The sequence below is a fragment of the Pyrus communis genome, chromosome 4 (genome assembly GCF_963583255.1).
Source record: "Pyrus communis chromosome 4, drPyrComm1.1, whole genome shotgun sequence".
Taxonomy (NCBI): Eukaryota; Viridiplantae; Streptophyta; class Magnoliopsida; order Rosales; family Rosaceae; genus Pyrus; species Pyrus communis.
The window spans coordinates 7,689,700-7,713,481 of record NC_084806.1 but is presented as its reverse complement, the minus strand read 5'-3'; the positions used below and the strand labels follow the sequence as shown (position 1 = coordinate 7,713,481).

Sequence of the window (23,782 nt, the reverse complement as noted above, 5' to 3'; positions counted from 1 at the left end):
AACTTGAAATTTGACAAAAGCACTCCCTTTCTTTACCTCCTTTTTTTTTTTCAAATTTTTACAAAATTCTACTTTCCACAGCATGGAAAACCCATGTAACATGTTACAAGTAACAAACAAATGCAATACAATCTCAATTCGGACCCTAACTGATCAGTAGATCAGAATACTTCTGGTAGAGGCCGGCCCTCCAAAAACGACTTGAACAGCACGAGTGATCTCTCAGGCTGCGAGAATGGCGCTTCGTGTGATGCTCCTCTAATGGTGGCAAAAGAGAGCATATTACCATAAACTTGAGTCCATCCACCAACCTGCAGATGAAAAGATGAAGCATTCAATTTATCAAGTTACAAATTCGTAACAGAAGCATCTGAAAGTTCTTAAATTCAAGTAATCACAAGTATGATTTACCTGCTGCCCTCCAAACCAGACTCTATAAGGTACAGTGGTACTTAATCTTAACTGCTCTGCAAGTCCGTTAACTAACTTTCGACTTCCAGTCAACGGGATAACAGAATCTTGGTCGCCGCTGAATGTTTAAAAATCAAATTTAGTCAACTGCAATGAAATTTAGGATGAAACAAAATGTTTTGATGCTGTCTAAAGTTCATCTACCTGTAAACCAAGACTGGTATTCCTGCTTTGATGAGTTTGCCTACGATTGTGATCGTTGGTATCTCCACATCCAGCTGCTGATAATCCAGTATGCTGCCATAACACAGAAGATAATTTCAAAGGCAAAACTGTTAACGTGAATACTACTTTGAGTTGCATTCGAATTTTTGAAACGTATGGCTTCGGAAGAGAATTACGTGCTGCAAACTGCCCATTGACGAACTCCAACAAGACGAGCATGAAGCGCCTTCTGCACGTCTGGCCTGTTCAGATAATTAACTATTTCATCATCTACGCATACATCTATTGTGTCAGCAACTTCCTGCAAAACGAACAAGTTCAATTGTTTAAAAAATGGATGCGAACTTCGTGAAACCAAACCACAGAATTTCATGCTGCAATGGAGCAATAGATGGTATTCACCTGAGGAAGGAGGGCTTTGGATTGGGAGAACACAGATGATATACAAACATCAAGGGTGACATCATACTTGTCAACAAATTTACTGGTTTCTCTGCTCACTTGGCTCATCACCATCGCACAAATAGGCGAAAGTGAGCCTCTGTAATATTCACTCACATACCGCGAGTAGTTGCAAACGGAAGTGAACATGTTGTATGTTGAATCAGATATCAACCCATGAGACCAGAAGAACTCAGCTCTTGAATTTAAGTCAGTTGCAAATTCTAGGACTGGATTGCCCAACTGCCATGAGAACAAAACATTTAGACCAAAATCTAGACGACGAAAAGCTGGTAATTTTCAAAGATTATTACTCACAGCAATTCCTTTCAAATTGAACTGATATTCCTTCTTGAATTGGAGCATGAGTTCTGCTAGCTGAGGAACATAATGACCTACAGGACAAATAAAATCAGTTCCCTTTTTACTTATCGGGGTATTTTTTCTGACGTCGAAAATATTTTCAACATTAGGATCGAGTCAATCAACATCGAGAAATAAGAAAAAGTGAGGAACAAGATCAAGAAAATATACCAGCATAGCTTTCTCCAGTAATATACAGACTTCTATTTCTGTATTGGGGAAACTTTTCTAACCACTTTTGCAAGAAGAGAAGATTGTCCCTGGCTGTAGACAACAAGGACAAAATTCAGAAATCACACATAGCCTGTAAAGGTGGCTTTTTGTCAACTCACGAGGACAATCACAAAACAGCATCACACATGGCATGTCTGTAAAGTGAATTTTGGAAATTAAAAAAAAATTAAATTAGTGGAAACCCCATCATGAAATATTCTTTTGAATCTTTGGTGTGACAAGATATGAAAAGATTTCATATGGAACTTTGGAAGAAATAAAAAGAATACTTCCTTCTTTTTTGGGAAAATGAACAAAGGAAGATGATAGCAAGACAAGTTGACTTGAAAGTTAGGTGCAGAAATTTTGTTTCTTTCCTAGCAAGATTTCTACTTGCTGAGAAAATTTGAAAGACAGAAAAAAAATTTAGAGTCCGTTTGATAACCATTTCGTTTTTAGTTTTTAGTTTTCAATTTTTTTTGACGGAAAATAGAAAAAAAAATCAAATTTGAAATAGGTGTCATGCCTGTGATGCGATCGGTTACACCCTCATAGGAAGAAGTATCCGTTGAGTAAGAGAACCCCACTCCAATTGGTGTCTCCAGGTACAGCATGTTTGCTTCTGCAAACCAATGAGCACGTCAAGCAATCTGCAACCTTGGATTGTTTTGAAAAACACCATTGATCAGAAAATATCTCACCTGTATTCCAGCTATGTTCATTTCGAACCAAGACTTCTCCTTTGGGCCTGAACGGTCCGTTCTCAGAAAATGCCCCGACTCCAAGGGAAGAACAACCAGGACCTGGAAAAATCACAACCCATCAAAAACCCAGAAATAAAATCTCATTTATTTAAAAACCCAGATGGTAAACATTGTGAGAAGTAAAAAAGATGGAAAATTTAGTGGTGGGTAAGAAATGGGGACCTCCATTGAGCCAGAGGACAAGAGGCTTGGAAGCTGGATCTATTTCTGCTTCAGCTAAGTAGTAAAACAGAGCTTTCTGTTTTTTCTCATCAACGGTCACATAACCCGAATACTGCTGGAACCCGACTGGGGGCTGACCCGGCAACCCTGTAATTCTATCGAGCAGAGAAGGAAAAGCTTCTGCTTCAAAGGAGGAAGAAGTTATGTGGAGGAGAAGTATAGTGAGTACAATGGTTTTCCATGGTAGGGAAATCATGGTTTGAGTGGGAAGAGAGAGCAAAGAGCCTAGAGAGAGAGAGGACGAGTGAATGGAGGTCAGCTGAGGTGCAATGGTGGCCAGAGTGGGGGCACTATATAAAGATTACAAGAGACGGGATATCTTGTTAGTTTGCAATTATATTAGGCTTTCTAGCCAAATTGTTCAATGAGATTATTAATTATAACTTCTTATTTTGATATTTGACATTGAAAATCGAAAGAGGTGGTTTCTGAGTTTGTTTACAGCAAATTATTTTGGTCATTCAGTGAAAAGCCTGTCAAAATCAGCGTTAAGTGGAGGGATTGTTTCACAAAAATATCTTTTAAAATATGGTCATGTGGTCATTCACATGACAATTTAACGAGAATATTGACAAATTTTTCACAAAATGACCAAAATGATTTACAGTGGAGAAACTCAGGGACCACTTCTATCGATTTTAATTGTCAATAACCAAGGTGAGGAGTTATGCCAATTTCAAGGACCATATTGGCTAAAAACCCTAATTATCATTGAACTTTTGTCTGTTCAAAGACATTGGGCCCAAAATAGGAAAAGGACTTACATGAAACGGTTCATCACCACGTGACGTCCTTGACCAATAATGCATTGTTGTGTGCAAGTTTTTCTTCACATAGCAATGTAGTATTCAATAAGAGATGTCATATAGCAGTAAACTCATTTTATATAAATTGCTCTCCTAAAACATTCTTTGATTCGGCCGGTGCACCTCGTCATCCGTCACCACACTTAAAAAAGAGAGACCCAAACATCGAGGTGGGATAAGTATTGGGTGTGTGAGGAGAGCAACTTATATGCCACATGTACACAATCATGGTGTCATCCAATGCTAATGATTTAAGGACACGTACACATTGAGAAAAAAAAAAAAAACTTACCCTATAAAAAGGAATGTGTAAATGATACAATGATAAGGACACGATCACAACATAGAACTTACCTATATAGGGGGAATTCAATGTGTGTGGAAAAGAGTGACGTGGTTCCAATTAACATTAGACTCCAAAATTTCTCCTATTTGCCTAGAGAAAGAATCAAACGGTACGAATACACTGTAATCACAGCATTATGTGTCAATTATAAACAATATGTGTAAGTTCTTTTATTATATGATCTCGTATGATTAGCATGTGACATTCTCGTAAAAATGTATTTGTATTGTGCAGGTTACTCTCGTCTGCCTAAGTGTTTCTTTTGGGTGTAACTTGACCGAGTGAGTCAGCAAAATAGGCTGTTACTGTTGCTGAAAATGAAAAGAGAGAGTGTGCTTTAAAGGAAACTCTATCAATTCACAGATTGTACAGAACTCTACTGTAATTGTCTTTTTGGGGTTTGTCCAACAAGTACTCCAAAATCTACAACTGAAGCTGCAATTGGATTTACTGTAAATATATTCGAACCTGGCTTCTCTCCCTCCAAGTTCTCATACACTCTCATCTCTTCTTATTTGTACGGTCACGGTTAAGTCACATCAACATTTTATATCACTATTACTTTTTGTCTTATTTCTATAAAAAAATCAATATAAAATACTAACGTGACTTAATCGTGACTGCACAAAATATAAAGGGATGAAAATATATGAGAATTAAAAAGGTAGAGAAGCCGGATCCAGTATACTCTGCTCCATATACAACTTAAGATAAAAAAATTGAATTAAATAAATATTTTTAACAAAAGTAGCTATATAAGCATGGCAAGGGCACCACAAAACAGTTGAAGGTGACTACCAACCAGAGTGTAATTATGTCTCCACAGAAACTCACTACAACTTTCTACAACTTTTGGTTTTTTTTAAAAGAAATAGTAAGATATTGAATCATGAGTTATGATTTAGGAGGGTCAATGCCAATGGTAAAATATCACATTTCAGTCCATATTTGATAAAGTCTCTAAAAGCATACATACAGGCATCAACGATTGATCTTAATACAACAAACAAGTCTTTCAAAATATAAGAGCATTTCCAAGAGATGTAAAACAACCAAAACTCTATTTTAAATAGTCAAATCTAAAAAAAAAACACGCTTCTAACAAATTCTATAAAAAAGTCTCTATTACAACAAAATAAACCATCACTCTTAAAATTTACATAGTAACTCTTTATTAGCTAAATATTAATAAAAAAAATAAAACTCAAGATGGACCATTGAGCAAAAGAGAAAAAAAAGAGAGAGAAGTCTGTTTTAGAAAATGAGTGTGTTTGGTTTGAATTGTTAATAATAAAAATATTCAATTTTTATCAAAATAGAGAATGCTGTTTAAGATAAAAAGTAGCTAAAATAATTTTTTGACACTGTATACTTACTAGCTTAACAAAAATTTAGAGCTTCTCTGTAATCAAATCAACTAAGATTAAACTATTGCGCGTGTGCCCTAGCAAGCACTCAGCCGCAGAAGGCTATAAACCTCTATTTTCCCATGGTTCTGTGTGAAGTAGGACAAAACATATTCCGTTATTCCATGTCTTGTTTGCTTCTTCTCAGCCCTCGAGCTCAGCTTAATGTAAGGTCTCAATCTTTGCTCGTGACAACTTGGAAACTGTCCAACTTATTATTCATTTTATTTTTCCCCACGAATTAAATCCTAATTAATCCGCATGCAAAATTTTGTTTTTATCGTCGCCAAACCAAATGTACTTACCCGTTGCAGCAGCCAGCATCTCTGCAATATTTAGGTCACTTTTTTTAGGATAAAAAAAGAGAGAGTAGGGTTTCAATGGAAAGTACCTGTTCCTGTGCCCGACTTTGGTCGGGAAATGTGCCCAGAAATGGAAGTGAAGCAATGAGCATTCTGTGAGTTTGGAAATCGAAGCAAAGGCTTCACTTTTTTCTTCACCTCTTTTTTTTTTTTTTTTTTTTTAAATTATTCTTTATTTTAAACTTGATGGTTTTTTTTTCTTTCTTTTGTTATATTTTAGTTGTTTACAGTGGAAAGCTAGCCAACTTTCTGAATCAATAATATCGATTTTTCGGTTCTTATATTGGCCTAGACACGCATGGTTAGCACCCATAAATTTTGGTTTCACATTTGATTAGGGTTTCTGTGTGCAGATAAGTAAATGGCAATGGATTGAGATTTTTTTTCATTTCTTATTTAAAACCCTACAATGTTTCAATATACATTCATTCTAATACTTAGAAAAAGTACTTTATAGATGTATACAAGGTTGGTAGTTAGTTTGTGTCAGCAATAGACGTATACAGCAACTCTAATGACACATCCCGATCAGAATCGAGACGTGTTGGCCGTCACGTGAGAGTGATGTAGTCTAGTGCGCAACAGAAGTGATAATGATAAGAAAAATGTGAATAAATAAAAACCAAAACTAAACTTATTTAACTAGAGATACTATGTAAGTGTGTGAAAGTGCTCAAGTATATAATACACACATATCAGAGCATAGGTAAAACGGAAGTGCAGTCAAACTAACTAAGTACTAATTATACAAACAGGGAGAAGATCCCTACTTATTTAGTAGAACGTCAGAACCGCCGAGTAGTCCTCGTGAGCCACCAAAGATGAACAGCTACCTAGAACCCGGAGGGGTGCAAAACAGAAGGGTGAGTGGGCCAAAAAAAAAAAAAAACAAAACAAAAACAAAATGTTTGACACATTTATCTTTTCTAAACATAGTAACCTCTCTTCGTAAAACCCGTATAGTTTCCAAAAAATACTACTAAGTAGGTACGAAAAACCAATGCACAAGGCCAACGAAAACTAAAGCATGCCATGTCATAATATTTCAGTACTAAAAGATGTAAGCCAGGTGTGAAACCAATATAAAGTAGTATGCCAGTTGGAGTCACCTAACGTGACTTGTACGACTAGATCTATAACTCATCAACATATGTCTGCAAACGAGTCGGAGTCCCCTAATGTGACATGCACGACAGGTTGGGTGTAAATAAGTACGCTTAAGTGTTACAATCACAAGAAAACTGTGCGATAGATCGCGGGTCACCTACGAGTCGGAACCACCTATTGTGGTATGTATGACAAGCTAGCACCAAAACTTGGATCCAATGTGAGCGTGCGATGCTGGAGGTGAACAATCATGTGAAAGTTGTGCCCTGGCCTCGGGGTGCAGCATAAAAAGCTCTAAATGCACAAATGCATAGCAATATGCAATGCAACAAGACCAATCACATGTTAACTCACCTGAAGCTTACCTGAGCCTCCGCAGCATCAAATAGTATAATTCACAATTCATACTAATGCAACAATATAGTAATAAGCAGTATAGACATGGCATACAAGGCATAAATTCATTTAAAAACGTTTTCTGGAAATCGTAAGGCATATATATAAAGCAAATGCCCACTCACTGATAAGTAGCAGGATCGTAGCCCCCTTACTTCGCTTGTCCACGCTCGTCCTCGGGGTACACCTCACCTATATGCGATACAACTATTTTAACGTTAACTCAATAGCACATAAACAAAGTCTAGGATTAATTCTTCATATGTTGCTCAAATAGGATGTTTGAATATACCAACGTAATTTACTCGACAACACGAACACCCTCATATTTTTAGAAAAAATTTTGGACCTCGGACGCGCATCCACTCGCCATGTGTGGCCAGTGCCTGACGGAATTAACGGCGTTACCTGACGCCGTCAGAATATTCCGTCAACTTTGACGAAATATTCGCTTTCTTCTCCAGTCAACCTTGCCATCCGCCGCTGTCCGCCATCGCTGGCACCACCTTCTGTTTGTTGATTTTTGGAAAAATATTGCCGGATTTCTGGAAAATTTTCAAATCTTTATAACTTTGCCATTTCTTAACCAAAATCCATGAAATTTATATGGATTTAAAGCCCTTGAGGAGTAGGACAAAGTTGTACCTCTCAAAAGTCCAAAATCAAACTAAAATCGGCCTGAAAATCCCTCGAAAGTTCTGGCCAAAATTGAAACTTCTCGAACTCACTTGTTCTGACGTCAACTTCACTCCCAACTTACCCCAGGGTCTCTGTGGAGTTGCGTAGATGTTTTCTCGAGCCTTAAAGTCTCCTAACTCGGCCACAAGCACGACGACCCAAGAACCACTACGTCGGCGTTCAAGAGTCCACGGGTTAAAACTCGTCAAAATCCCAAACAATTAGTATGGCTAGGTTCGTGAAGTCACAAGAAAGGTGATGGTGGATTCTAAAAACTCGATCCATGCGAATTTGATGATAGTTGGGTGTATGAGTGTCACGTTGCAAAAAGGAGAAAAAGGGAGAAGGATCGAGAGAGAGAGAAAGAAAGAGAGAGAGAGAGAGGGAGAGAGAGAGAGAGAGAAGAGGGTGAGAGTACACGTGTGTGTGTCTGATTGGGCAGCATCAGAAAATGATATTTTCTGATTGGGCTACCGTGAGAAAGAGGGAGGGAGAGATAGGATTCTCAATTGGCCCAAGAAAGAAACCCAAAAATCTGATTGGGTTCAAGAACATTGGAACTATTGTGATTGGTGTACTCAATCCTAAAATATTTCTACCCATTTACGTATTCAAATAATCGTAACATTTTCGTTACGAATCCGATTCTGCCCTAACTTGCGTCAACGCGTTCATGACGCCGAATACGATTTAATTACGACGGCGAGGAAATAATTTAAAACTACAAATGTACATCCATGTCACTAAGCCAATGAGGACAATATTGTCACTTTACACTAGAGGGAAAAAAAAAATATATATATATATATATATAATAATAATAATTTGAGACGGGTCGTCACATCTAATCACACTAATATCGTTGTCAATTATTTTTCCCTTTTTATCAACATGTCAATCCCAACTTAAGTCTATTAGAGGATCTCATATCCAGCAACCCAATCCTCCCTTTATTGGCCAGATTTGTAGGGGTATTGCCCGAGTTGCAGAGACACAAGGAGCAACGATGCACCAGTCGGAAACGAGAGAGAATGCAAATTTAGTATTATTTTAAGTTTAACATTATGCTAAATTCGCTCTCCTCCTGGCCAATGTTCATTTTGTTAATTTAGCTGGTGGGATTGCTAGTCTGTTGGACTTCCACTTTTTTCTCTTGGCCTGCTAAAATAGCAAAAAAAAACCTATTTAGCTAACTTGTTGGAAATGCTCTTAGCTTTGGACCAAAAAATATATCAAGTGGGAGTAGCTTAGCTAGGACTAATAACCCACGTTTAGTAGAGTCCAGAATTAAAATAAATGAGATTAACTCGGATTCGTATTGATTCCGCACCTCACTAAATGGCCTTATGTAATTCTGCGCGGCAGGGAGGGATTAAACGGGATTAGAAGTAGGCACGCGAGTTCTAGGCTTTCGTTCTTTTTGGATCTCGATCTGTTTCCATGATTGGGACGATGATGGGATTAGCATGGGTATGGCAGAAATATATTAGCATCGATTAATTAATTACAATTTGACGATAAATTAATTACAATTTCGACTTTAACTTACAATAAAATGGTTGCTTTGGATTACAACGGGCTGCCATCATCGCCCATATTAGCCATCAAATGCCTAAATTCCTTTCTCTTCTTCCATAAACCCTAATTTGTTTTGCACAATCAATCCATTGAACTCGGGCTAGAAGCAAATACAAAGAGGTGTGTGGTAATAAGCTTTTATTTAACTAAACCTTGAAAACTGAAATGTCTACAATACGCTTGAATTTAACAATTCTTTAACGGAATGGGCGAAATGAAACCAAGTTGACAATGTTAGTTTCAAAAGGTAAATTGAAACAAAACCAGTTTCAAAGGATAAATTGAGAATAAATGGCAGTTTTATGGGGCATTTCAATTAATATGCCTGATTATTATTATAATTTTTTTGTAATATTTTAGAATTAATATGATTATGTTGAAGTTCATCAATTCTAATATATATATATATATATATATATATATAAAGAAAGAATTGAATACTGCTTACTTTAATTGGGAGGACAGCTAAATTTAATTATCTTAGATCAGAAAGTGAAACCCTTCAAAGTTTCAGTTTATACTTTATATTCAGCTTATACTTGGAAAGCTTCTTTATAGATGTATATAAGTCGTTGTTAGTTGGTTTGTCTCCGCAAAAGCACGGATACAAGTCAGAAATTGGTGAAACCCTAAAGCATAAATACGTAAACTTGTAAAGTCAGACCTGCTTTTAACTTGACAAAATGGATGAATTGTTGACACAAGTGCAAACTAGAAAAAAGATTTGAGACTTTGAAGCTCTCTCTCTCTCTCTCTCTCTCTCTCTCTCATGTGTGTTTGTGCGGTGATGATGGGGCCAAGAGGGGAATGATTTTCACTCGAGCATGTTGGAGAAAACATGCTATGTAATGTGACATTTTAATTTTTTTACCAAAGCTAGACCACCCGATTTGTAGAGACCAAGGGCAAACCCTACCAAAAGGCACTGCCTTGCGGCACTTGCCGCCCACAGGGCCACACCATGCACGCCTCTACATTTTGATGTAGGAAGCCTCCTCACTTCCACCACGTTTGCCTTTTCTTTTCTTGCCGTCCTATCTCTACTAACTTCCACATCAACTTTCACAACTGTGGAGATTAAAAAAAAAAAAAAAAAAAAAGTATGTTTTAGATGAGAGTTCCAACTTCACCTCTTAATTAACCCAACGCATAATCTAATCCAGTGTAATGATTCCAGTGTAATAATTATGAGGAAAATCATGATGGATACGTCCAATTGTATGGTAATCTTTGAATTTCAGGTGTGTTTACACTATGAGTTTTGTATTAATGACACGTGTGATCATACTGTTCGAGGGAGTGTTTTGATCTAAACGCAGTCAATATTATGATATGTCAAGAAACAAAACTTGCCTATCTACACTGGCAATATTTTCCATGTAAGCAACCGGACTATAAGAAAAATAATTCAATTAAACAAATTATAGCTCCATATTTTTTAGGAAACTTTAACGAAAAGCTTTCGGTATTGTTTATTTTAACGAAAAACCATATTTTTACAAACTAAAAAATCAATCATGTTAAAACTTAAAGTTTTCAAATCATTTTCATTAGTTTTCCTTATTTTTTTTTTATACAAATTAGAATGATTGCGGTTAAAGAAACTAAGATCGGTTACATTTTTCAAAACTTTCCATGCAAATCAACATTTGCTATGAAAATTTGAAATAAGCAAAAGCATGACTTACCATTTTTTTTCCTTACATGGACTTCAAATGATAATATGTAGATTAATAGAAATCATATGAGCAAGAAATAAGAACCTTTTCAAAGACAGCTTTAACCTTATAGATATAAGGTGATGAACAAAGACTCATATGACATCAATTTGGCGTCCATGTAAGTTAGTAGTAAGTCAATCAAATGCTTAAGAAAGAGATCAACTTGATAGTTTGATAGACCGATAGGGCAACAATATATCAATTTGTAATTAATTTCTAGGGTTGTTTTTGCTAATTTGTGTAGGCCCCAATGCCTTTATTTATTTATTTATTTTTTTGAACAAACGATATTATCTACATTAAGGGGGAGTAAGTGGCCAAGTCTCACAATGTGCTTGCAATAATGTAGTTCAAATTCACCTTGGACGAGAATCAAACTTAAGACTTTTTACTTATAAATAAAAAAAAATACCACCAGACCTAGTATTAAGTAGCGGCCTCAATGCCTTGTTACATAGTCAAAATCACAGATATGCAGATGAAATCATTCACCACAAACTTTAATTATAGTGGAGGAAGATTCTAAACAATGTTAAACATGTAGGGGTGTGTGTAGTGTCTATGGGGGTTCTAGATTAGGGTTTATAATAACCGTCTATTAGCAAAGAAGGGTCCCATTTCACAGAAATGGGAAGGGGAAAAACCGATAGGGAAGGGGAATTGGGTCAAATTCACCTTTAGGATTCTAGTGTCTTTCTTTCATTTGTACGCGAACCTTTTCACCATTTTCTTTTTCTCTTTCTTCTTTTTACTGGGATGGGGTGGGGGAGTCCACCCAGAAGGCCATGGCCCCAACGGGGGGCACTGCGTACTATTATATTCAAGTGCACATGCCTATCCTGCTAAGTGCTGCTATCCAATCCTCCAGAATACAATGCAAATTGTAGACATCTATCTCTCTCTCTCTCTCTCTCTCTCTCTCTCCCCTAAATTTGGTCCCAGTTAGTCGATCAGTTGCCCAACTCTCCTGACTCTTGTGGTAAGTTTATGTTATGGCCCCCGGGGGACACTTACGATATATATTTTAGTCACTGTGGCTAGTGGCTTCAACAAAATATGCAGAGCGTGCTTAGTGCCATGGACCGCGTGACAGAGACTCCAGTGAGAGAGAAGGGGAGAGAGAGTTTAGCAAATATTCCAAGCCTCCAACAGCCATTTACAACGCTCCATCTATGAGATGACAAAACCAATTTCCCGGCCTTATTCTTTCTTTCTCAAGCCCGTAAATGAAGTGAATCATTTTTTCATGTGTTTGGTTCAATTTTGGTAGTGCATATCCGCATTGCAGATGGGTGGGAAAAAATAAATTCTGAAAGAAAGCGCACCTTGAAGCATTATTTCTTCCCCTCTTGTTTGAAACATATTTTTCATCTTTCGTAGCGAACTTATACAGTTCTTCCTAAGCCATAACTAGAGGTGTCAAACGGGCGAGTTGGCACAAGCAAGACACGAGCACAGCCCATTTAAATAAGACACGGCACGACTCAAGCTCATTTAATTAAAGCATGGCACATTATGATTCGTAAGAAGTGGGCGGGGCAAGTCTAAGATTTTGGCTTAAAAGGCCGACCGGCCCATGGCCCACGATCTTAGTATTATAGTCTAATGGTATTCTTCTTCACTTGTAAATGAGAGATCTTAGGTTCGATTCTCGCCAAAGGCGAATTTGAACTACATTATTATGGTAAGGCCATTGTAAAACTTATAGCCCACTTCTCACCCCCTTAGTGTAGTACTATCATTTGTTCAAGAAAAAAAAATATATACATTTTAAGGTTGAGACTTAATATAAGTTATGTTTAGTTCAATAACATGTTCAAATCAGTTTTTTTTTTTTTTTTTTTTTAATAAAAAAAAAAAATAAATAAATTAACTAAAGTTTGTTTTGCCGAAACCGGCCAGTTTAGTGACCCATCATAGCACGGCCCTGGTTTTAATGGGCCAAGGCCACGATCTGGGCTGGACTTAATATTTTATTAAGTGCAGGATTCATTTATTAAGTGGGCATGCCCAAACATAATTCAAATCCACGTGGGGCTGGCTTTAAATTAACCCAGGCCGGCCCGGCCTGTTTGACACCTCTAGCTATAGCCCACAAAAGTCAAACATAAGTTTGGATAAGAAAAAAATAATATGCACAATAGCAAAAAGAGTAGAAACCATTTCCCTACCAATATGGGTGGGAAATATAATGCTTATGAGATCTCCTTTAAGTGTAGTACCAGCCCGCTATCTTTACAAAAATTGGAACAGACCATAAGAGTAGTAAAAAAATAGAACAGAAAAGGGCATAATACTGAAATTCCATCTGTACAAAAATTGGAACTGTTCGTGTTCGATTGCGAATATGTCTACGTATTACAAGAGACGAACTCACCTCTCGTGTATTAACTACGGCCGCCGTGTTAGGCAGAATCTCATAAAATTGCTCCAACAAAATCAGTTTATCGCAAATAATAAATGAACTAACAAGAAAAAAATGCAGGCAATAGCTGATCATAATACATCTAAGAGATATTTACTGTCAAGCATGGCTTCATTGTGGAGCAGATTTCTGCGCAACAGATGCGGAAGAGTACTCTTGATCGATTGCCTTGCGGGATTCCTCCCACAGCCGGCTCTCAATTCCCAATTTCCTGAGTTCCATCAACCCTTCCTCAACTGATCAAAAAACACGCGTATTTAGGCAAAAACCAATTAATTGAAATGGAATGCAATGATTTTGTGTGCAAGGACCGAGTGAAATCTAAAATTCTGAGAAAAAAAGTAAAACTTACCATCAACAGCATCATGTGAAGTCGGTGCATGCCTACTGCGGTTAATCCAAAACTGAACTCTTTCTTTGGCAATGTCCTCCTCTATACCAAGAACTTTGGCTCTTCTCCAAAAATAAGTAAGCCATGCCTGCGGCAGTTGAATACATTTAAAGTCATTACATTAACAGTAATTAAGATCTTGTCCTTGTGAAAAACGAATAGTACCAAAGAAACGCATAGACTAATATGTTTATTAGACCGAAAAACAAAATCACTAATAAATTTGAAGATTATGACAAGTGACTACTTGGACCATTTTATTAAGTTTCTATAGATCAAATGTATGTGGCAGTTGATTAACAAGCTGGTATATTTCTATCTATAGAAACCCTATTATTAAGTTGAGAATTTAGCCACAAAGGTTGGTCAGAATAGCATCCGTTAAATTGAACTTCAGCAATCAAGGTGTACATGTAATTACATAAATGCGTATACAGAAGGAAAATGATTTTGAATGAATGGGACACAAATACGAATAAAAAGAGACGAAATTTCAGACCTCCTTAAAAAGAACATCCTCTGACTCCTCTGGACTCAACTCTGCAAGAAAACATTAATATCAGTACACATTACATTACCACTATGACAAACAAATTTTTGAAAGCTATCCATCATTTGATTACGACGTAAATAAAACTGGAGATCTTATCGATTAAATTCACACAATACTTAAAAAGGAGAGAGTTAATGACTCTCTGCACAATGTTTTATGAGAAATTTATGTAATTTGATCGGGTGCTGATATATGTGACTATTTTGTCCCTATTCCATAATGTAGTACGTTAGTAACAGTTCCAAATTTTATTTGTTTATTTTTAAATATAGAAAACTATGGATAACCCAACGACTTGATATCTAAGAAAGAGAGGCATACCAATGGCCTCCATAAACTTTGGATCAACAGGTGATTTGATACCTGAAAAAACCCGTATGTGCATAAGACAGTAGGAACTGTAGATGATAGCAAATATCAGAAGAAAAGTCAACCATACATGCCAACATGATATAAAAACACAATGCATACCAGAGAATGATAATCGAGCAGAGTTTGGACGCCGTTGTTCAGCCAATGCAAGCACAATTTCATCCTCAACCTTCGTTGTACGAAAAATCATATATTATTGAGAAAACTAAAAAAGAGGCAGATTACTGAAAGAAAATCACTGAAGCAATCTAATACAGACAGTAAAAAGAGAGACAAATACTAATCTAGCATGGTGAGTCTGAGTCTGAGAATAACAAAATATGAGAACAAAACAAGATGGCAATGCATTAAAGTGCACCTTCAAGGAAGCCAGCTCTTTCAAGCCCATTTCAACTGCAAGCATACTCTCAATGTTTCCTTCTCCAGTTAGATCATTCAAGTCTTGCACCAGTTTGTTTCTCCTCTCAACATCATCATTACCTGTTCAATGTACGAAGAAGCATGCCGTAACTACAATGACCTACTCTTGTCACATAACCAAACAATACAAAAATATATACTAACAAAAAACACTGCACGATGATTACTAGCCTTTTTCCCAACGTTCCTCCTTAGCCTTTTGTCCTGCAGAAATGACGACCTCAAATGGGAGAGGAGCTAATGATGACCAGTATTCATACTTAGATACTGCAATATCTGCACATATACCTACAAGGCATTACAGAGATTGTGTAAAATTGAGTCAGATGAAAGGACAGATTGGTCTCTTTTTATTGTCTTGTATTAGTTTTTGTTTCCATTATTAAATTTAGTTTATTTTCAATAAAATAAAATGGAAGCAAAGGCAAACAAAAAAGGATTTCAATGAGTAATTAATTATCAGAATAAATTTAAAATGGACCACTGAAGAGTAAGACAAGTATCACGTAGAATAGATACCAAGCTTCGCAGCTAAACCCCAATTGCGTGCAAGCCAACACCTCTTGAGGACTACTTCTTCCTGAAATATGGATATAGATAATCAAAATCCTCCAGATGCTACTAATATGCTCTCTGCAGTGCGAAACTAAACAATTAATCACCAATGATTTCATATGCTCCAAGAAACGGGTACAAATACCATTTCTTCTTGAGTCAATATCATTCTTTGTGTCGTTGACTGTAAGGATTTCACTTCTGATTCAGCTCCATGAAGTTGTCTCATAACAGTGTCACTCGCTTCTTTTGCTTTCTGATTCAAGCAATTATGTTAAAGACAGAATAATAAAATATTTGCAGTGGTAGCAATAGAAAATTCCTCAAGGAGCCAATGAAGAATAAATCATACTCTCAATAAGCTTTTCCAAGTACTATTTCCTAAACATATTTTTGTACGGTGAATCTATAATATTTAATATTTTGTTATGCTTCAGCCTTAAGACTTGGATTTAGATTTCTTTTTTGGCAGACTGACAACGGCCGCACGGTAGCATGCTTACCTCAACTTCAGACCGAAGGGACGCAACTTCCTTATCGGCCTCATCTTTTGACTGTTTTGCATCTTTAAGTGCAACCTATAACAATAAAAAAAGCCTCCTTAGTTTCTTTGTTTTGTTTTGTTTTTTTGTTTTTTTTTATTTTTATTTTTATTTTATTTTTTTTGAGATAATTCATGTGCATTCTGGTTTAGCAAACTCCTGATAAAAGTTAAATAAAAACAAAAAACTTCAACCAAATGAGTTTGTAAGTAGGTTTGGCTTGTAATTAGGTGGGGCAAAAATAAAACATTTCAAGTTTCTACAATTACCTCTTTTTGCCGCAAGGCAGCTTCCTTTCTGCAAAGCAACAAGAAAAGATGTCATCAAAGGAAAATGAGAATGAAAAGGGCAGGCGTGAAGGTTAGTTAACTTTAGTACACCTGCTCAAGAATTTTGCATCCAAAGACAAGCCTTCGCCAAACGCAGTAACCTGAAGACTCACAAAAGCAAACTTCATGTTTAATAAAGGCACACTCTCAAACATTATGGGCAGATCATAATAATAGAGCACTTACCTGTTTTTCAAGTTCCCGAATTCTAGCCTCTGTCTCATCGCATCTCTCTTCTTCATGTCTAAGCTGTAAGATAAATTTCAGAATGGAATCAGTTACAGATAAGTTCAGTTAAATTAAATAATTAAGAAATAACAAGGATAACTTATTGCACCTTATCAAGAATATTCGAATTCTCTTCTTGTAGCATTTCAAGCTGCAATTTAAATAGTTAATAAGTACCACTCCAATGATAGGAAACAGAAAATAATTTCCTTATTTATCGAAAGTAGTATACAAATGACAAGTATTGAGATGTTAGGATAAAATAAACTCAAATAGATGTTATTCATTGACATACTTCATCACGGAGTGCAGAAGCGTCACGTTGATCTCCTGGATCTTTTGTTTTGTAATTTCCTATTTCTGACAAGAATCTGCAATTCATGCAAATCCATTATGTTCTAACTTTTATTATTCATTCATATAAAGGAACCCCCAATCCAAAAACCCGATAGGGGGTTATATATCATGCATAGAAATGAAACTATTAGCAAGACATTAATTGAACTCCTTAAATAGTATGAATACATTTGAAAGCCTGAACGAGAACGATAGTGAAAACTAAGGTAAACTATGCTATGAGCAAAGACATTAAAAGAATGCATAAAATTATTCAGTTACTCTATACCTAAACCTCTGAAATTCATAAAATAGTGGCAGACCTTCAAATGTTCAATTATACAAATGACACGAGAGAAAGAAGATTATTTACCTGTTCTCCTTTTTGCTATTAGTGGTGGGAGGATCCAATGGCGGCAGGGAAGTTGCTGTCCTCAGTGTTGTTCTATTGGGTGGTACCAATGGAGGTGCTGCACGAAGAGACATTGCTGGCCTTCCTGCTGATGTTGAGCGAACTTGTGGAGTTTCGTCTAAGGAGTTCCGAGCTAACTAATTAAAACATCAGAAAATTGAATTAGCCCTCTTCATTGAAGCCAAAACTTCCCCATCCATTCACAACACCATTCATCGACACACACATTCCTTTCAAGACACAAAAATAGTAAATGTCTACCAATCTAAGTTGTGTATGAACAAATCTAAACATCGCAGTCAATCAAACTTTCCACTCAGTAGAACTCTATATCCACACAAAAGGCAGCCTTTTTCAAGCTCAAGAGGGCAGAATTTCGCAAAATTCATCGTTAATCAGAATAGATAGAGCAATGTACTACCGGATTTCAAATACAAGAGCAACTAAATCCACATTCAGTTCTTCGTCCGCTCAAATTTAAGCACGATCTGATTGCATTTTGAAGAATTCATTCAACCACTCAGTACTTACAACCGAAAAAAAAAAGTGCACAATTGATAAAGCTCAGAGATTTACCGCGGGCGAAGGTGATCGAGTAGTGGACTTCAAAGACGGCGCCGCCGGCTTAGCACCGGGACTGTTGGTATTCCTCGACAGAGAGAGCGGCGGCGGAGCGCTGTACCGGAATCCTAGATCATCATCTTCGTCGTCGTCGTCGTCGCCGTCGGCGGTCTGAGAGGCCATGACCTGAGCGAGGCGCTGGGCCGCGGCCTTGGCGGCAAAGTTCTGAGTGCGTTTAATGTTGGAGATTCCGCTGGCGGAGGAGGACCGCGCGTGGTGGCCACGCACAGGCGACATTGCAGGAGACGTAGCTCCGCCGACAGTGGTGGCGGACTCGCTCGTCCACTGGCGGGCGTAGACCGGGCTGTCGGTTCGCCTCCGGTCCATGGAGTTGTAGTCAGTTAGTTAGTTAGTTAGTTACAGGCAATGGGAGGGGCCTAGATCGCGCTCTAGGATGTAGGGGTAGCGTAGGCGGAGACTCGACGGCTCCAAGGTCGGAGTTTTTTTCAGCTGAAGACTGAACCAGAGCATGGACAGAGAGATTTTGGGGGCCCTTGGATTGAGCAGACCGCTGTCTGTAAACTTAACGTTAGTCAGATATTGCATCACGACTTACGAGTAATTTATGATGGCAAATTGGTCTTTTTCCGGTGTAAATGGGTAATTAGATGGATAATTTTGGTAGAATTAGAGGGATAGCGTTTGTCTCTCACGGTGAACCTACTTGTCTCTCGCTTATAATTATCATAACAAGATTAATCTACTTGAGGTTTAATGATATTTTTCTTCATTGGTAAGTGAGTGGTCTTATATTTGATTCTCGTCAAAGACGAATTTGAACCACATTATTGCTAGCTCATTGTAAAGCTTAACTCATTTCCCCACCCCCTTAATATAGATAATATCGTTTGTTCAAAAAAAAAAAATTATATCTGCTTAAAATTATTCAATTTAGAGATTGTTTAGTCATTCATATGCATCAAATAAATTGATGATCGTTTAATCATTCATATGCATCAAACAAATTGATGATTCTTCATGAAAATGCTACTTCTTATCAAAACTGCCGATTGGTTTGACATACATGGTGACTAAAAGATCTCCAAACTAAATGATTTTTTTTTTTTTTGGTAAATATAGTTTTTAGATGATAATAAACAAAATGAACGGTTTTAATTATAATATTTGTACAGTGAATACACAGTAATTATAAATGAAAAGACAAATAAGTTTCTCCATAGAGGGAGGAATGATTTTAAGTTTGAATGGATAAATAAGAAAAGAAAAGTAAGATTGTTACCATAATTTTGGATTGGATATTGAAAATTATGATAATGAGGTTGAATTTGTTTTATATGTGATTTGAATATCATATTTGAGATAGAAAAATTTGCATAAACACCACTGTAAACTAAAGGACTTCCACTAAGAATTTATTAAACTAGAATTTGTTTTCAAGGAAGCGTAAGATATGTTCCACAAGCTTTAGTCTAATAAATTTTTAACCACAAGTCATAAACTTGAAAAGAAAGGAAAGCTCACCTAAGATGCAGATAATATATTTTAACAAAAATGTTACCACCAAGTTCATGTTTTCTGGTAATTGTACCATTCACACTAAATGGTGATAAAATCGGCAAAAAAAAAATATATATATATATATATATATATATAAAAACTTATTTTTCTTGTAATTAACTATAAATAACTTTTCTATGGTTTAAAGTTTAATTGAACTTCGTTTTTAACGAGATGCTTTAAGTACAGAAACGACGTTATAATGTAGAACTTGATCGATGAACGGATCCAAAAGGTGTTCTTAGCAAAAGAAAGACTAAAGAAAACAAAGGCCGCCCAAACAAAAACAAGTAAATTATTTCAATCTTGAAAACTACACTTAACAAAATTCTATATTATATACTGATGTGCCGGAACTAAAACTTAATCTCTACTTAATTAAGTTGAAAAGATGCCCCCATGGACTTGGACCTTGAAAACTGATATTTGTTTTGCCTTCAATAATAAGTTATGGCTTGCCAGGTGAGACTTCAAAAATCTGTTCTCATTCGTTAGCCTGTGTACCTTGAACGAAATCCGCTCATTTGTTTTTCTCCTGATCTACTACCTGGTTCTGCATAGTTTCATCGATGAGCTCCAACATCCGATACTTCGTAGAATTCTTGGTCTGTCTTAAGCAATGTCTTAAGAGACTTACGTTCCATGGTCTCAGCAGCGGTATGACCTCTCGAGATTGTCGTCCAGAGCCCTAAACCCTAAGTCAATCAAGTATTTTGAGACAAAGTGTGTAGGAGAGATCGAGTACTTAGAATTTGCCCTTTAAAGAGGGGCCATGATGCCTTTATATAGAGCTCTATCCAGGATACCCCTTCAAGAACTAGGATACTTGGAACTTATCCCGGATGACTTTGCTTATTTTGGCCTACAACTTTTTTGGGTAAAAAAACCTCGTATCTTAGCAAATCTGAAATATCATAACCTTTTAAGGACTAGGACTCCTTGACTGATCACAACGTAATTAGGAATGTTTTGTTTCTATCAATGGGGAGGGAAAATAGGAACTTGGGTCCTTCTTCAACATTGAACAGATAAGCTATAACTGGTGTGAGTAGCACACCACGTAAAGGTGTTTCAATTACATTTCTTCTCACAAAACAAAACAGACAGGTAAAACAATATTCCAGCCCTCTAAATCAAAACATTTAACATATTCTTTATAAGGTGCCGAAATAAAAACTAATAATGTCATAATTTACTCGAAATCATCATATGTATTATGAATACATATAAATAGACACATTTGAAAACTCAAACGCTAATTAATTAAGTTGAAAAATAGCTAATTAAGATCAAGTACCAGTGCATCCAGTGAGCCTTCCAAAGAAAGATGGCCCTTTGGACTTGGACCTTGAAAATTGAGGCTTGTTTTGGCTTGTAATTATATGATCAGTAGTATCCTCATGGCATATCAGACGATTCCACAAAATTTTGTTCTCATCTGTTAGCCTATGCACCTGAGACAAAAGCCTTTCAATCATTTCACTTTTCTCCTTGTTTCTCCTTATCAACTCAGCCTGCTGCTGCATATTTCCGTCAATGAGTTCTGAGATCTTTTCGTCCCACATTTTCACTTTTTCATCCACATTAATATCAGATTCTACGCCATGATCAATGTTCTCTTTTTCCATATATTCTTCGTAGGATTTTTGGTCTGTCTCAACCTGTGTCTTCAGAGACTTGTCCTTCAAGTAACTTGAGATTTCCTTCTCACACTTCTGCATAGTTTGGACTTTTAGGGAGTCTAAAGAAGAAAATGATCTCAGATGAGAGGCTTGAATCAGCTCGGATCGAAGCTGATCATACTTCTCGGCGAGCGATCGGTACGACTTGTAGAAGTCTTCGAACAAGTTTATGAGCTTAGGTTTCCTTTTGAAGAACATCTCAACCCTCTTTGCAAATGAATCTCCATCTACTTCAATTATATTTAGCATGAGATTGGTCTTTTCGTTCAACTCTGCAACAATAATACCATATATTCGGTTAAAAAGTTGGAAACGAATAATTCAACCCATGTGTACTACTTTTCTTTCCATATTTTTTTTGTGATCCCATGAGATGGTATTAATCCTGATACTAAGACCATTACTATGGATCTCTATCACTCTAAATCCATATCAGTAGGGATTCAAACTGAGAATATAATCAATTTGGATTTCAGAGGATTTTAATGGACTTTTTTAAGTGACAGATTTCAAATGATTTTAATAGATTCTACAATTCCATATGGATTTTGACATATTATTATGGATTTCTATTATAGATTTGTATGGATTTCTTTCATAGATTTCTTAGGATTTCTTTTTTGACTCCTACAACATAAATTCTTTTCTCAGTGCAAAATCTGAAAAAGACATAAGCATATGTATATGGGTATGGAAATATAAACCAATCAAATATGTCTTTTCTTTTCTTTTCTCATTTGAATTGTGATTTCTTTACGAAAAATAATTTGAACTAATCAAAACAAGTAATGCTTCTTAAATCAAATGTCTCAAAATTAACCCTTTTTCCTCAACAATTGATTAGTTCATAATGTGTTATTCAGTCTAACTACAGTTACCAATATAAATAGGCTTTGGAAGATGCTTGACCCTTACAATAACATGATTACACGAAAAAGAACAAAAAGCTTGAATTGGTAATAAGATTCTTAGTAGTAATTTCCAAGAGTTCAATTAACATGGTAAAAAAATTAACACATTCAGATAGAACGCATAATCATTACAAGAACTGTTAGTAGCTATTAACATTTCCCATCAAAGCATTACAAGAGATACTATTACACAATCCAAAATAAAGGAAATAAAAATTTCAAAAAATATTGTACAATTCAAAAAATTTTGAGTTTGCAACTGGGATGATTACAGTTGAACATGGAAGGAAATTAGGTTAGCAGGTTCTATGTCTGAAAGAAAATGGAGAGTGAGAAGGAAAAATTGAGTTGCAGAATGGAGAGAGAGAGAGAGGGGGTTGAAAAGAAATCATAGGACTGGAGGTAGGATTTTGTTATGCTTATAAGTTATAATCCCTTTTCAAATCCTACAAAATCTCTTATTGAAAGAAATCCTTCAAAATCTATGAATTTTTGAATACCTATAGATTTGCATGGACTCTATAAAAATCCTTTAAAATCTCAGTTGACTACATCAGGATTATAAAGTCTTTTAAAATCCTTTAATTGACTACCCATGTATTTGAATAGATTCTTTTAAAATCTTTTAAAATCCTAGTTGACTACACCATGATTCTAAAGTCTTTTAAGATCCTTTAAAATCCTCATTTGACTACACTCCCTGAATTTTTGTGTTAAAAAAGAGTGCCAAAAGATACAAAACATGAATTCAAATAAAATTTCTAATGACGAAATAGTGCAGAATGAATATCGATTACAAAAACTGGTATTATGAGGAGTGTGAGAAATTAGGAAAATGTTGTTAGCAGCCTGTTTTCTATTAATTTTTATATTAAAATTAGTGCACGATGACTATTTTATTTTAACAGTTCATTAAACTTTAAACCCTAATCCAAACACGGAAGATCTATCAATATATATATATATATATATGTGTGTGTGTGTGTGTGTGTGTGTGTGTGTGTGTGTACACCATGCAGAAGCTGGTGTACTTAACTGGGTGCTCATACTCAAAACCCTAGATCAGGAAGAAGAAAAGGAGTCGTATTACTAAACCTGAGAGAGTAGCTTCAAGCCACTGAGATTGATTGGGACAATTATGGCTGTCCCACCACCATGAAAAGGAGGCAGCCTGGTCTTCCTGCCTCTTCACCATCTCTCCTGAAATCGAACCCATCGTCTTCTCCACCTATATGCTCGCTCTACAGAGCTATCATACCAGAAACCGTCCTCCCTCTTTGAATTTATATTGACTTATAACACTCTTTGTCAATATCCTCCTGATTTTAAGGACTTCAAAAATAAAATATTTTCGAGAATGTGACGCGTCTTAACTCTTAATTAAGTTTTAAGTGTGAAATTGTATGATTTTGACATTTACAATTTTCAAAAAATTGCATTTTTATTTA

At 36.2% G+C, this 23,782-nt stretch overlaps 3 protein-coding genes across 3 annotated transcripts; all 3 read right to left on the bottom strand.

The window, feature by feature from the left end:
• Nucleotides 1–8: 8 nt before the first annotated feature.
• Nucleotides 9–2,885, bottom strand: LOC137730649 (serine carboxypeptidase-like 45). Its single transcript, XM_068469622.1, has 10 exons — nt 2,580–2,885; nt 2,355–2,456; nt 2,180–2,275; nt 1,612–1,704; nt 1,396–1,472; nt 1,039–1,320; nt 813–937; nt 616–708; nt 412–529; nt 9–311 (listed from the first exon to the last, which is right to left on the bottom strand). Exons 1-10 carry the CDS (start codon nt 2,833–2,835, stop codon nt 162–164), a joined length of 1,392 nt encoding a protein of 463 aa, XP_068325723.1. The 5' UTR covers nt 2,836–2,885; the 3' UTR covers nt 9–161.
• A 10,465-nt stretch (nt 2,886–13,350) lies between these two features.
• On the bottom strand, nt 13,351–18,731 carry LOC137730645 (coiled-coil domain-containing protein SCD2-like). Its single transcript, XM_068469618.1, has 17 exons — nt 18,179–18,731; nt 17,564–17,739; nt 17,150–17,225; nt 16,964–17,005; nt 16,813–16,875; nt 16,678–16,727; nt 16,567–16,594; nt 16,259–16,333; nt 15,901–16,011; nt 15,720–15,780; nt 15,372–15,488; nt 15,139–15,260; nt 14,880–14,949; nt 14,730–14,771; nt 14,355–14,395; nt 13,817–13,943; nt 13,351–13,700 (listed from the first exon to the last, which is right to left on the bottom strand). The coding sequence occupies exons 1-17, from the start codon at nt 18,548–18,550 to the stop codon at nt 13,576–13,578; spliced, it is 1,698 nt and encodes a 565-aa protein (XP_068325719.1). The 5' UTR covers nt 18,551–18,731; the 3' UTR covers nt 13,351–13,575.
• Nucleotides 18,732–21,030: 2,299 nt separating this feature from the next.
• Nucleotides 21,031–23,550, bottom strand: LOC137732609 (protein NETWORKED 3C-like). Its single transcript, XM_068471915.1, has 2 exons — nt 23,430–23,550; nt 21,031–21,695 (listed from the first exon to the last, which is right to left on the bottom strand). Exons 1-2 carry the CDS (start codon nt 23,548–23,550, stop codon nt 21,031–21,033), a joined length of 786 nt encoding a protein of 261 aa, XP_068328016.1.
• Between the last annotated feature and the right edge of the window lie 232 nt (nt 23,551–23,782).